This window comes from Hordeum vulgare, chromosome 6H (assembly GCF_904849725.1).
Source record: "Hordeum vulgare subsp. vulgare chromosome 6H, MorexV3_pseudomolecules_assembly, whole genome shotgun sequence".
NCBI classification, from domain to species: Eukaryota; Viridiplantae; Streptophyta; class Magnoliopsida; order Poales; family Poaceae; genus Hordeum; species Hordeum vulgare.
In genome coordinates, this window is record NC_058523.1 from 7,648,298 (window position 1) to 7,662,212 (window position 13,915).

Consider the following 13,915-nt stretch of genomic DNA (forward strand, 5'->3'; position numbering starts at 1 on the left):
GAGAATACATATATACTCCCTCCGTCCTAAAATAATTATGTTAACTTTGTACTAAGCTTGGGACACTTATTTTGGGACGGAGGGTGCACGTATGAACATTTGAAAAATGACTAATCACTACTAAGGAAAAATGATTCATCTAATTACACACCATTCTAACTAACTAATCCAGTACGAGATAAACCGCAGGACGCCGGCCATTCTCATACAGTTTATGTAAGAAAAGAGATCTCAGGGAATAGCCCATCTAACTTTTCCATCGCTGTCAGGGTATTTCTTCCCTGCTGCGGCACTTGGGTATTCTCTCCTTTGGGCCTGGATCTTCCGTACACATTCGGCAACCAAGACGCTAAAATTCGGGGATATCTGCCCGGTGGGAGGTGGATTAAATCCAACTGTCTTATAAGCTTGTGATATATTCCTCTGAGATCTTTGCAAGTGAACATTGCAGAGGGAGGGAACCGATGCTTTGAGGATAGGCACATTATGGGTATTTTTCCCAGCCTGTGCACCACTCTTGATCATCATGTGGCCGCAGCCCTTGTACAGTACCTGATCGGGGTCGGAGAGGATGTGGTAGTGGCAGTACTTGGCCATGGCCATCGCCCGCACCTTGCACCCCGTCACCCCACACTTCTTCCTCTTCGGCTGCTCGGCCTCGAGCGGGCTGCACCCGAGCTCCCAGACGTACTGCCGGTGCAGCGAGCGCACCTCCTCCGCCATGGCCCAGTACAGCCGGCGGTACGCGGCGAGGAGCCGAGCTGCGCGCCGCCGCCTCCGGCGCAGCACCTCCTCCCGCGTGAGCGCCTCCGCGATTGCCTCCATCTCCGGCGACGGCGGGCCGCTGGGGGAGCTAGGGTTTCGGGTCACCACCGCTGCTGCCTTCGCCGGCGCATCCAGGATCTGCTGAAAGCGGAGGATGGATGGATCGGCCCAAAGGATAAACCTCCGCTTAGTACGGGTCCGTCTCTCAGGGCCCAATCTTTATCTATTAATAAAGCGTTTCTGTGGTACATCATTAAAATTGTCTTCAAAATTATTTAATATTACCCACCAATGTCATGTATGAATTATAAAAAACGTTTTGCAGGGAATCCTCGCACGGCCCGGCCAAAACATAGGGACCAGCTATACTATGCTCTGCTCGCTGGGAAATAAATAGCACGCACATTTGGGCCAGCCCATGGGCGGGGCTTGTTTTTTTAGTATTTTAATTATTATTTATCTGTTCCTTTTTAATTTTTCTAATTCAAATAAATCAAAAAAAACTTTCGAAATTCAAAAAATTATATTTACGTAAATGTTTGACATAAAACATAAAATGTTTGCAAATTCAAAAATTGTTCGGGATTTTTATAAAAATGTTTACATATTAAAAAATCGTAATTTTGGAGAAAATATTCGTGAATCAAAAAAAGTCCATCATTTTGAGCAATTTATTTAATGCAATTAAAAAATGTTTGGTAATTCATAAAATGAATTATTCGCCAATTCACAAGAAAATACTTGAAAACAGTTCATAATATAAAATATTGTTTGGAATTTAAAAAAACTGTTTATAAATAGTAAATAAATGTTGTTGATTTTAAAAATGTTTCCAAATTTGTAGAAATGTTGACGAATGATTGAATGTATGCAGTTAAACAGTAATGCTTCTGAGTTTTTATTATTATATACCTGAGTGAATTTTGAAGAATTAATTGTCGGGGTGGATCGGAATAATATAGTATATTTTAAAAAAATGTTTCTTGAAATTCAGAATAATTCTTTTAGTTACCTATTTTTTTGACAACCATGATATTTTTAAAAAAATATGAACATTGTTTCAACTTGTGAATTGTGAATAAAAATAAAAGAAAAAAATATTTTCTTGCATTTGTGAACAAATTTTCGAAATCATGCGATGAGATATGAACATAATGTGGTCATCGTCATTGAAGATGGTTTTTTTTCTTCCGTTGCAACGCACGGGCCCTTTTGCTAGTTAATATTTACGTTTCTCCTTTCCCAATTGACTCAAAAAATGTATTATTGTTTCCCAATTAGTATCTTTTATTAAGAACAGTATAATTAAAGTCGCTCACATAGATATTTGTCAAACAAAAAAAAGGCACTCACGTAGAGGTTCCTCCGGGATGGGGATGCTCTTCTGGAAAACCCAGAAGACATCTCATCTCATATTTATTCCTTCTATAGGGAGCTATTCTTGGCTGATCTGCGGGGAGGCTCCTCTCTTTGGGAGGACTTCTGGCCGCTAGCTGATCAGGTGTCTGACGCGAATAACGCGGAACTCACTCTCCCTTTTTTCCTCGAAGGAAGTTGGCCAGGCAATCGCTTCTATGAAGGCGTGTTTGGCCCCGGGGCCAGACGGCCTACCGGTGGTTTTTTCCAGCGTTTTTGGGAGACCGCGCGCCCGGTCGTCATGCCCATGTTCCATGAATTTTTGATTGGCACACTGGATATGGGCAGGATTAACTTTGGAGTCATTACTCTCATCCCCAAACTAGTTGGGGCCGCAGAGATTCGGCAGTTCCGGCCTATTACGGTGATTAACGTGGTGGCGCGTATTTTTGCGAAAGTATGCGCCACTCGCCTATCCCCTGTGGCCGAACGGATTGCTCACTCCCTTCAGCCACATTCCTGAAGGGCAGGAGGATTCATGACGGGATTCTTGCCCTCTACGAGATTGTCCATGAGGTGGCGTCCAAGGGCATGAAGGGGGACTTTCTCAAATTGGACTTCCAGAAGACGTATGACCGTCTTGATTGGTCCTTCTTGAGGGTAGTGATGCAGCGACGCGGATTTGAGGAGAGGTGGTGCTCCTGGATCATGCAACTGGTTCGATCTGGTAGCACCGCGATCAATATCAATGGGGAAGTAGGCCCCTTTTTTCGGGCCTCCAGGGGGGTAAGGCAAGGAGACCCTATCTCCCCCCTGCTTTTTAATCTCGCTGTGGATGCCCTTGCTGGCATCCTGGATAAGGCGAAGTCTGCCGGGCATATCCAAGGGGTGGTTGGTCACCTCATCCCGGGGGTGGGGTTTCCCACCTCTAGTATGCAGACGACACCATGATCATGGTCTCACGCTCGGACTCGGACATTGCTAATCTTAAGTTCCTTTTGCTCTGCTTTGAGGAAATGTCTGGACTTAAGATTAACTTTGATAAAAGTGAGGTGGTGGTCTTGGGCTACTCTGAGGCTGAGCAGCACAGGATCGCGGACAACCTTAACTGCAAACTGGCTGCCTTCCCTATCTCGTACTTGGGTATGCCCCTGGCGGAGTCCAGGATTCTGGTCAGTGGGTTTCATCCGCTTGTGGGACGAGTAGGGTCCCGTGCGGAACCCTGGTGCGGCAGGTTCACGTCTAAAGGTAGCAAATCCATTCTCATTAGCTCTAACCTCGCAAGCCTCCCCATGTATATGATGGGGATGTATATCCTGCCCGAAGGTGTGCACAGTGCCTTCGACAAGGAGCTGGCTAGATTCTTTTGTCAGGTAGGGAATGGTAGGCCCAAGTATCACATGGTGAAATGGGCTGACATCTGTGTGCCTAAAGACCGAGGGGGCCTAGGCATTCCTGCGTCCCGCCGCATGAACGTGGCCATGATGCTCCAATGGGTTTGGCGGATTCTGCAGGGAGATGGGGGTTTGTGGCTTCAATTGATCGAGGCCAAGTACCTTCGAGGCAGACCCCTCTTGGCATGCTCACTCACGAATGGCTCGCAGTTCTGGAAGTCTATCTAGAGCATTAAGCACGAGATTAGGTTGGGCTTGCGGATCTCGGTGGGCGACGGGTCTGGGACTCAGTTTTGGTTAGATCCTTGGCTGGGGGAGAGCCGTTACGGTTTCGTTTCCCGAGGCTCTTTGCTATCTGCTCCGATCTTGCTATTCTTGTTTCTGCATCTGCGCTGGCAGACGGATGGCATGTTGCATTCCGCCGTCCCCTTGGCCCAGTTGAGGTCCAAGACTGGGAATTACTCTTGGCAGAGGTTCCCCTCCCGGTCACGGTGGCTAGTGATAGTGTCTCTTGGAGTCTTTCTCCCTCGGGATAATTCTCTGTTAGTTCGGCCTACCTGGCGCTGTGCAGAATGCCGGTCCTCCCGTGGTTATCCCCACTCTGGAAGGCTCCGTTGCCCTTGAAGATTAAGATTTTTGTTTGGCAGCTTCTCCGAGACCGTTTACCTTCAGGGACCGAGGTGCTGAAACGCCATGGTCTGGGTAATGGCATATGTCCCCTGTGCCAGGTCCCGGAGACTGGGTCTCACATTCTGTTCTCCTGCGTTGCGGCACAGACACTATGGTGCTTTGTACGCGAGGCTCTGGGACCGGAGTGGGAGGCCTCTGACCTTGCAGATTTTCTGCAGGTGCGGGCCACTCAGGTCAGTCATAAGCGCCGACTGTTTTGGATGGTCTTCGCGGCTATGATGTGGACCCTTTGGACTACTCGCAATAAAATGGTGATTGAGAAGGTGTTTCAGCGGCATGCATCTGACTCGTTCTTCAAATTCCTTGCCTTCTTGCAGCACTGGCATCCGCTCGTTAGGACCCGGATCCGGGACCGGCTTCAGCACTACCTAGACGCGCTGATGGCGGCCGCCCGACGGCTCTCCTCTACCTTGCTTGCTGCCTAGCTGGTCCCTGTGTGGGCATTTTTTGTTTCTTCTCTTTTATTGGGTTGGACTGTGTTGTTGCCCCAGCGGACTCTCTCTTTTATTTCCTTGTTCGAACTTGTTGGTTGTACTCTGGTCGTTGTGCTTTATCTATAAAGCGGGGCGAAAGCCTGTTTCGAGAGCATAGAGGAGTATACACACACACGGAGGCGCCCACGGAGGCGCCCATGAGGTGGGTACTCCAGCTTTCTTTATAGGAGTAATGTCTTTTTTGGAGCTATATTTTTATTTATTCACATAATATGGTAGTTCTTGGAGCATCATTTTCTTGTTCTTTTTTAATAATACAATCATCACATCTGAAATCTTTTGTGATCAGAAGAGAATTGCATGGGTAAAAGTTTATATACTCTATATGCTTCACTTGTATCTATCAGAGTAATGACAAAGTAGAAACATATCTCTTTGTTCTTCACTCGTATATGTTGAAGTATTGAAAGGTTGGAAAGGTAGTTGGCTTATGAATTAATTTCCGTATTGTTTGTAGAATTTTAATGTGTTGGTACGAGAAATAATAATGATACATGTATGGCATGATAAAAAATCTGTGTAAACAACTCCTAGAATTTATATTACGATATATAGGACTGGATACTTGGCAATTTTCTTTAGATAATTTGATAGCTATTTATAGGTTGCTCGACTCACCAAGGATACATTCTCATCTTAATCTTTTATACATGTTGACTTTTAACTTAGTACAAACCAATAACACTTAATTACATGCATCAGACAAAAGTTTACCGGGAACAAATTACACTTACCAGTACAAGGTTCTAATTAAATACTTGTTGACAATCATTTATTCCTAGAGCCCACTATGTACTATAGGGTGACAACACCGTCTGATTGTCATCTGCATCACTCAACTTGTACTTGCCTTGCCATTTATCCTGCCCCAAGTAAGAACCGCAAATACATATGCTTTGTCATACAACTTGTCAAAGAGGCGGAAATAGGCAACTCTCCATGCTTTCCTGAATAGCATAGCACAAAACACAACCCAAAGGCCGGCCACATACCCAGATCCAAGTCCAAAGTAAAAGAACATCTTTGCCTCATAAACATTGTCCCTTCTCGGTTGATTCACATGCTCCAGTGAGTTGTTTCCTGAGCAATTCCTTTCAAGTGGAGGGCCACACAAACCAATGTTACCAGTGTATATTGCTGGGTTCTCAATGTAGATAGTGTCAAGTTGACTTCCTCGGGGAATTATTCCTGTAAGATTGTTATATGACAAGTCCAAGGAGCTTAAAAACGTCAATTCAGACAAGCTTGCTGGGATTTCACCATAAAGGTTGTTCCTTGAGAGGTCGAGTGATTCGACTGATTTCATAGCCCCAATCTTCCCGGGAATTTTCCCACTCAAGTGGTTCCATGATAAGTTTAAATTCAGTAATCCACCAAGAGAAGTTATCATTTCTGGAATCTCACCAATTAAGTGGTTGAGTGATAGGTCAATACCAACCACATCAAAAATTCCAGCACCATACTTAAGTTCTTGGCGTTTCATCACAACATGCCAAACTTGTCTAAATGTACCTACATTGTTGTTGTACCATGCAGACATGTAGTCCTCGGAGTTCTGTGGATCTTTTTGGGCCATTGATGTTAAATTTGACAAAGACTCAGGTATAGCTCCAGATATATTATTCCCCGCTAAACTCAATTGATGAAGGTGCTGAAGATTTGTGATAGTCACCGGAATATCTCCATACAACAAGTTGTGGCTTAGTTGCAGAAAGCGCAAATTTACCAATTCTTCAATCCAGAACGGCAATGTCCCATACAAATTGTGCCATGAAAGATCCATGAAAGCCAAACTAGAGTAGTTTCGAAGTGATGATGGGAACTTGCCAGAAAAGCCGTTGTTACTTAAGAGGAGGAAAACCAAGTTAGGCTTATGAGAACAGTGAGGAAGTTCTCCCTCTAAAAAGTTGTCTGATAGATCCAAGACAAGTAGGCTCCGCAACTGACATATAGATTCAGGAATATGACCACTGAAGTAATTGGAGGACAAAGTCAATTCTTTTAAAAATTGAGCTCTGGTTTCTATCGGGAGAGGACCTGAGAAAGAATTGTGCGACAAATCCATGTGCCTTAAGTTCTTTAGGGAAACCATGTGTTCCCTCGTGAACAGGCCATCCAGGTTATTGTTGCTAAGGTCAAGGTCAATCAAATCACCGAGCATGCCAATCTTAGAAGGCACATGTCCAGTCAAAAGGTTGTGAGAAAGAACAAGGTACCTCAATGTAGTGAAGTTCCCTATGCCTAGCGGTATAGCTCCAGTAATATTGTTGTAAGAAAGGTCGAGGATGTCTAATAGAGTGCACCTCCCTATCCCTACTGGTATAGGTCCAGTAAGACTATTGCTGGAAAGAGAAAGATAGGACAAACTAGTACAATTTTCCAACCATGGCGGTATAGCTCCAGTTATGTTATTGTAGGACAGGTCGAGACTAGATAAGTTTGTTAAGTAGTCCATTCTGTTTGGCAGCATCCCAACCATATTGTTGCTGCTAAGCTTCAATTCTTGCAATCTGTTTGACGGGCAGCGGCGTGGCAACTTCTTCAAAAACTCTGTTACATTTCCAGAGGAGAGACTCCCATCAAGCCATATAATTTCCAAATCACATAGATTTTTCAAATCTACTGTCATTGTGGCTGTGTTACCAATTCCAAAAAAGGATAGCTGGCGGAGAAACGTCATTTTTCCTAGTGCATTAGGAAATGGACCATGCAGGGAGGTATCAGAAAGGTCGAGGTACTCAATGCTTGTTACATTCCAAAACCAACTGGAAGCAATTGGATGAGCAAAGTAGTTACGCGAGAGATCAAGGTGCTGAAGATTTGTGAGGTTTAGGTGTGTGAGGGATTGGTTTGTACTGGAAAGTGAGCAGTAAGAAAGGCGCAGGTCCTTCAAAGAAGGAATCATGTTCACCACAGGAGGCCAAGCAGCTATTGAGCTGAGATTCGTATAACTAATGTCAAGATACATCAACCTAGGTAAACGGGATAACCATGATATGTCTATCACGTCCATCTCCATGTTGGAGAGGTCGAGATATTCCAGCTTTGAAAGGTTGCCTAGCTGAGGAGGCAACACACCGGAGAAAGACATGTAGGAGAGATCCAGATGTCTCAAGTTGTTTAAAGAACCCAAGAACTCTGGAATACGGCCACCATGGCCACACAGGGATGTGGACTTGAGATTGAGGTACTGGAAATGCTCTAGAGAAAGCAAGGAAGGACTTATCTGGCCGACCAAAGAAAACCTCCGGCTAAGGTCAAGCCCGATGACACGGCCGGTCATGTTGCTGCAGGTGATGCCTGCCCATCGGCAGCAATCTTGGCTCCCTCGCTGCCACGACCTGAGTTCATCATCGGTGTCGTTGATGCCTTGCTTGAAGGCCAGCAGCGCGTCCCGCTCGCGCCGTATGCAGGCCACGGCGCCGGCAGACGCGTCGGCGACAAGGAAGAAGCTGATCCAGGCTGCCGCTGCTGCCATGAGGAGCAACACGGACTTGGCGGAAGGCGAGCTATCCATGGTGGTCGTGGTGGTGGTGGTGGTGTGGTAGCGATCACATATGGCGGTGACTGGGTTGAGTATGTTATTTAGTTTGTGCTACGAGCAGTGCATGCGATGGTGCACTTAACAAGATATGGGTACTCGCCTTGTGCATCTACTGGTTACGAGTGAATGCTTGGGATTTATGTCGTGCGTTCCATGGCAGCTAACGTGTGTGTGCCGGCACGTACGTACGTCGACCCAGTCATGTGGGCCGGTCAAGATCAAGTTAGTCGCCGTGACTTTAGATGAGAGATGCATCTGTGGAGGCCCTTGCTCGTCTGCCCCGCCGTGCCTGCTACGTACTGTACTACGTCGTCGTATTATATATACGCCTATGTAAACATTGTGTCAAGCTTTACCATATTTATTTAATATTTTTCCCGATTTTGACATGTTGGGCCTACTTGTTATGCCGACATTCCTGATTAGAGGGTATCTCTTACAAAGGTCACTTAATTTCCATTTCTTCTCACGATGACAAACGGCACACTGCATGTACGACATTTCTGGTAACCTCTTTTTTCTAATTTATATTTCTAAAATCATGTGTTATCTTTTGAACCATGCGTGCAAATCATAAACCGTTTTCACCGCTGTTGTATCTTTGAAATGAGATATCGTGTTAATGGGTTTAAACAAATTTTCTTTTCAGAAAATCCGGGCACAAAAAGACTCAAATAGCTAGAAAGCAAAAACACACAAAAAAGGAAGGAAATGCGGAAGCACAAATGTGCTTTTCACTTATTTTTTAAAGCACTACTATGTTTTTTTTTACTTTTCGAAAAGTACACCGTGTGAAGCATAACTCTGCCTTTCACTTTTCGGGATGCTTCACTGTGAAGTGTAATTATGCTTTTCACTTTCGGAAAACACAGTTGTGCTTCACGGTGTGCTTCATGTGAAAAAACAAAAAACAAAATTCTTTTCAGAATATCAGCAGACCGCCGTGCTTAACGTGTACCATCTCGCCTCTCCTATGTGGAGAACGTGTTCAAGACCTTGAGTTTGCCAGAAGGTTCCTCCTATCTTAACCATTGCTTCTCTCCTCTTCATAGTTAAACAATACAACTCTGTGCCGGGCTTTGTTCTGATCTATGTCTACTTTTGCTCCCCAATATTTTTGGACAGTGCTCTGCGCCGGCGCGCCGACGAAACTTTCGGTCGGTCGTGCACGGGCCGCACGATCCACCAACCCCCACGCGTCCGCACTGTTGAATCTGCATGCAACATTTTTTCTTCCGATGCAGCAAAATTCGTTGCGATGCAGCAATTTTTTCAACGATTGCAACAAAAAACAAAATTTATAGCAAAAAAAATATCTACGTGATCGTAGGAAAAAAAACGAAGTTGATGGTGCGTGGTAGCAAAAGTGAAACCCCGGTTGTAACAAATATCTACGTGAACGTGTATGCAACTTTTTTAGCGAATGATTGCAGCAAAAAATGATGCCGCTTGTAGCAAAAATTAACACGGTTGTAGCAAAAATAAAAAACATCGATTGTAACGAAAAATCCGACGAACTGGAGTTGCAACCAAATGTATATGCAGCTTTTTCACCGAACAAATGTAGCCAAAAAACGCTTGCAGCAAATATGACGCTAGTTGCAACAAATTTAGACGAAAAATGTTGCATCCACTGACCAGCAAAGCGCGCGCGTGCGGAAAATGTTGCATGTCCCGCGTGCGCGAGGGAGCGACCGGCAGTGTTTTGAATGTCGGCCGTAAAATACAAATTTTGGCGAATTTCGATCATCTCGGCCTGGGGTGAGAAATATCTATTGGCCGAAAAAACTGATTTTCGGTCAAATTTCAGCTGAACTTTTTGAAAATGACCGAAATTCGGCCATCTCAAACTGGGGCAAGAAATAATGCAAAACCGAAAACCAAAACACTGCTCTCAGGAAAGTGACTGAAGCGACGCGTGCATGTAGATTGTTGATTTAACCTTACGGATGTGGGTACAAGAAAATTGACAGCATAGTAGTAGTTTGAATTCTTCCCTAGGCATCTGTCATTGATGCTGCCTAATGGTCGTCTGTCCTGAAAATTCAGGCTATGTTGCCCTGCAAATTTTCACTATGAATTCTTTGAGTTTTCAGGATGAAAAACCTTGAAGGACGTCATTTCTGGGTATGCCACACCTTTACTCTCGGCCGATCCGGGAGGCGTGCATTTTTGCCTTCCCGTTCAGCTTACCACTTCGCGGGTGGAGTATTTCTGAGCTTTATATGCCCTTATAAATTAAATTTAGTCTATCTACTCGGTTGCAGCGTACCTAGACGAGGTACTAAAGGAGCGAGTAATATGTTCCTAGGATTGCTACAAGCATACAAGTGACCACCAAAACTAAATTTAGCCTTGAGACCATGTTTTATCTACCTTGTAACATGGCATTTTGTTGTTGTGTTCCTTGGAATGAAATTATGTTCATGACTTGGAATGTTATATTGAATTAATGCACCTATTACATTACTCTTATTATTTTGTTAGTTAATCTGACTAATTATTTTCTATTTCCTAGGTTATCTACTGTTTGGATGGTGCCAGAATTGGTATACAGTATGAGACATTCTTTGCTGGTAATTATGCTTAACATTTTAAATATTATATTTTCCATGAAATGTCTGAATTGTATCATGCAAAGCTTTGTGTAAGATATGCAGAGGTGATGTTTGCAAATCCGACATTTATGTAAACACCAATCTGTTATTTCGTAGAATTAGTTTGTTTCAGACCAAAACATACTTATTTCATTGTGCAAACCCTGACATTCTGAATAATGCTAGTACAACATAAGCATGACAATTAAGTTATCAAAAAGAAATAAGATAAGAATATAGAAACTCTAGACACATGGTTTGCTGCACTAAATAACATGCACATTATATTTTGCAGGAGAGCCCTGTGAAATTTATCACTGTGTTTTGGAGAGCAAGTCATTCCTTGAGAAGATGACTGTGATTCAACACACCTTACCTTTCTTTCTGCCGATTCGAGAAGTAGAAACTGAGCACCTGTCATCTAACGCCATTGTAAAGTTTCCTCACGGGGCCCTTGCATTTACTGTGCAATAATTCAAATAGTTCTATCTACTTACATGGCTCCTTTTTCCTTGCAGAAGTTTATTGATCATCTTGAAGAAATTTTGCAGTCGTATATTGACAGGAGAGAACAGGTCAGTATCATATTTAGGAGTTGCTCCCATATGTAATTTTTCTATACACACTATCTCCTTTCCATTGTGAAATGTAAGAAATCAGGTACTCCCTCCGATCCATATTAACTGTTGCTTATTGAGTACAAAGTTGTACTAAATCAGCGACAATTAATATGAATTGGAGGTAGTAATAAAACCTAGTATACATATGCTTGAATTATAGGGCTGTAGTTATGTGCTCATGTTCTTTAAAAATAGATCTTGGACAGCATTGTGTTATTTGAGCTGTGAAGCTAAACTTATGTCGTATCCATATTCCTTGTATTAAAGTTGGAAATTTCCATGTACTTTAAAGACGGCCACTGCTATATGACCTATTGACCTGTTAATATCTCTGTGTTGGGAATAACTCTAATTCACCACTGTTTTTCCATCCAAAATCCAAAAGGACCATGGCATCTCTGCACTTTGGCTAAGGTGAATCCTCTCCGAAAGCTTCTCACACATATCCTCGCTCCAGTTGCTTGCAACACAGTGCTCCCTTGGATTTGAAGCCGTTAACCCAGCATTGCCTTTGTGTTGTTCCTCGGCGTTGGGTGTCACCCCCAAGGGAAAGCGGGCCCTGTCACTGAGCTAGGGGTGTGAGGAGAGCGTGGATTAGTCCGGTTGATGAGTGAGCCTTATTGTTTGGCTTGTCGTTGTGCGGGATGTGGCAGTTGGGCTGAGTAAGGGATCTAGCCAAAGCAAAATGGCCCAAGATTGCCTTCTTCCTGGGGTTGGAGAAGAGCTGAAGAAGAGAAATCAATTGGGCCATGGACTAAGATTGCAGGTGTGGCCATATAGTGTTTATTGGGGGATATATTGTGGGTTAACTAAGATTATTTTTGGCCGGGGCCCATGACAGTCAAACTAACTTCCCCTGCTGCTTTGGTAGTATTATTTCCATAGTTACACCTTATCAAGCTAATTTTACCTACACATGACGTATTCTAAGTACCTTCCATCTTCCTGTTAATTGTTTCGGGCGTACAACTTCTGCTTCACTGCCAGACTAGGGAGAGATACCAACCTGGTTGAAACCCTGATAACCTGTAATAATGAACTTCAAATTCAAAATTAGGTGCATAAAATATATTTATTATCCGTGATCTACTTATTCGAAATTTGAAACAACTATATTTTTGTAGCCTTTATGAGCATTCATCACAGTGAAGTTTATAATTCTAAGGCTTTCCATTGAATTCATGTTCAAGGTTCGTCTTATCAAGGAGCTCTATGGCAACCAAATCGGAGAATTGTTCCACAGTCTTCCATATACCTTGATAGAGTTTACACTGGAAGATTTCGAATGGTAAGGTCAAACTCTACTGTTAGATTTTTCTGTAGTACAACCACACTCATACCAAAATATAATAATCAACACAGTGCTCTCCTTTATATTATCTGTACTAGCATTTATATACTGAAACTGCGTATCGTACACTCTAGAGACTGAAATTTCTCCTCCTTTGTGACTTGAGCAGCAAGGTTACAGTGAGTATCCGATATTCAGATCTAATCTTGACCCTGCCTAGTCAGGCGAGGGTCTTGGCTTGGCCGCTTCGCTCTGCAAAGAGAATATCCACAGCAGACCGCCGTGCTCAACCTGTACCATCTCGCCTCTCCTATGCCGAGAATGCGCTGAAGACCTTGAGTTTGCCAGAAGGTTCCTCCTATCTTAACCATTGCCTCTCACCTCTCCGTAGTTAAAGCATACAACTCTGTGCTGAGCTTATGTACTTTTGCTCCCCAATATATTTTTCTCTATGTTTCAGCATACGCGGAGATTGTCCTGGAGTTACCCCGCGCTCTGAAGCAGATGTTCTATTCTCAGGAAAGCGACTGAAGCGACGCGTGCATGTAGATAATTTATTTAACCTTACGGATGTGGGACTGTGGGTACCCAATATTTGACAGCAGAGTAATTTAGTAGTTTGATTCTTCCCTCGGTGTCTATCGTTGACTCTGCCTAATGGTCGCCCTCCCTGAAAGTTTGGGCTATGTTGCCTTGCAAAATTTTCACTATCATTTCTGCATACCATGCCTGTACTCCGGTCCGATCTGGGAAGCGCCCATTTTTGCCATCCTGTTAGGCTTACTGCTTTTGCGGACATGCCTGTTTGAAGCAGCGTTTATTTCTTGTGGTACTCATGGGAACTTTTTTGTTACGGCTATAGAGTTGAGAAAGTACAACACACATGCACGTCGGAGATGCAGCAGCACTAGCACTCTGATGACAAGTTCTGGGCAGGTTTAAGCTTCGCCACTGGCTGCCTGTAAACACCCTACATAAGAGCAACTCTAACAGAACCCGTATCATGCGTTTACAGTTCGGGAGAAAAGGTTTTTACGTGTTGGTGAGGTCCATGGCAGAACAGAACATGTATCGCGGAACTGTAAAACAGAATAAACCATGGCATTTGCTGAATTTGACTAAAGGCATAGGTCAAATATCCAAATCATAATACATCAGACATTC

The 13,915-nt window shown here is 43.7% G+C and overlaps 3 protein-coding genes across 3 annotated transcripts; 1 reads left to right on the plus strand and 2 right to left on the minus strand.

The window, feature by feature from the left end:
• Nucleotides 1-190: 190 nt before the first annotated feature.
• On the minus strand, nucleotides 191-3,000 carry LOC123404863. The gene is made up of 2 exons (XM_045098805.1): nucleotides 2,758-3,000; nucleotides 191-906 (listed from the first exon to the last, which is right to left on the minus strand). The coding sequence occupies exons 1-2, from the start codon at nucleotides 2,998-3,000 to the stop codon at nucleotides 232-234; spliced, it is 918 nt and encodes a 305-aa protein (XP_044954740.1). The 3' UTR covers nucleotides 191-231.
• Nucleotides 3,001-5,312: 2,312 nt separating this feature from the next.
• LOC123403419 (receptor-like protein EIX2) lies at nucleotides 5,313-8,227 on the minus strand. Its single transcript, XM_045097355.1, has one exon. It carries the CDS (start codon nucleotides 8,214-8,216, stop codon nucleotides 5,535-5,537), a length of 2,682 nt encoding a protein of 893 aa, XP_044953290.1. The 5' UTR covers nucleotides 8,217-8,227; the 3' UTR covers nucleotides 5,313-5,534.
• A 2,486-nt stretch (nucleotides 8,228-10,713) lies between these two features.
• On the plus strand, nucleotides 10,714-13,583 carry LOC123401965 (centromere protein O-like). Its single transcript, XM_045095829.1, has 6 exons — nucleotides 10,714-10,819; nucleotides 11,136-11,272; nucleotides 11,359-11,415; nucleotides 12,651-12,748; nucleotides 12,921-13,102; nucleotides 13,212-13,583. Exons 2-6 carry the CDS (start codon nucleotides 11,192-11,194, stop codon nucleotides 13,280-13,282), a joined length of 489 nt encoding a protein of 162 aa, XP_044951764.1. The 5' UTR covers nucleotides 10,714-10,819; nucleotides 11,136-11,191; the 3' UTR covers nucleotides 13,283-13,583.
• The last annotated feature ends 332 nt before the right edge of the window (nucleotides 13,584-13,915 follow it).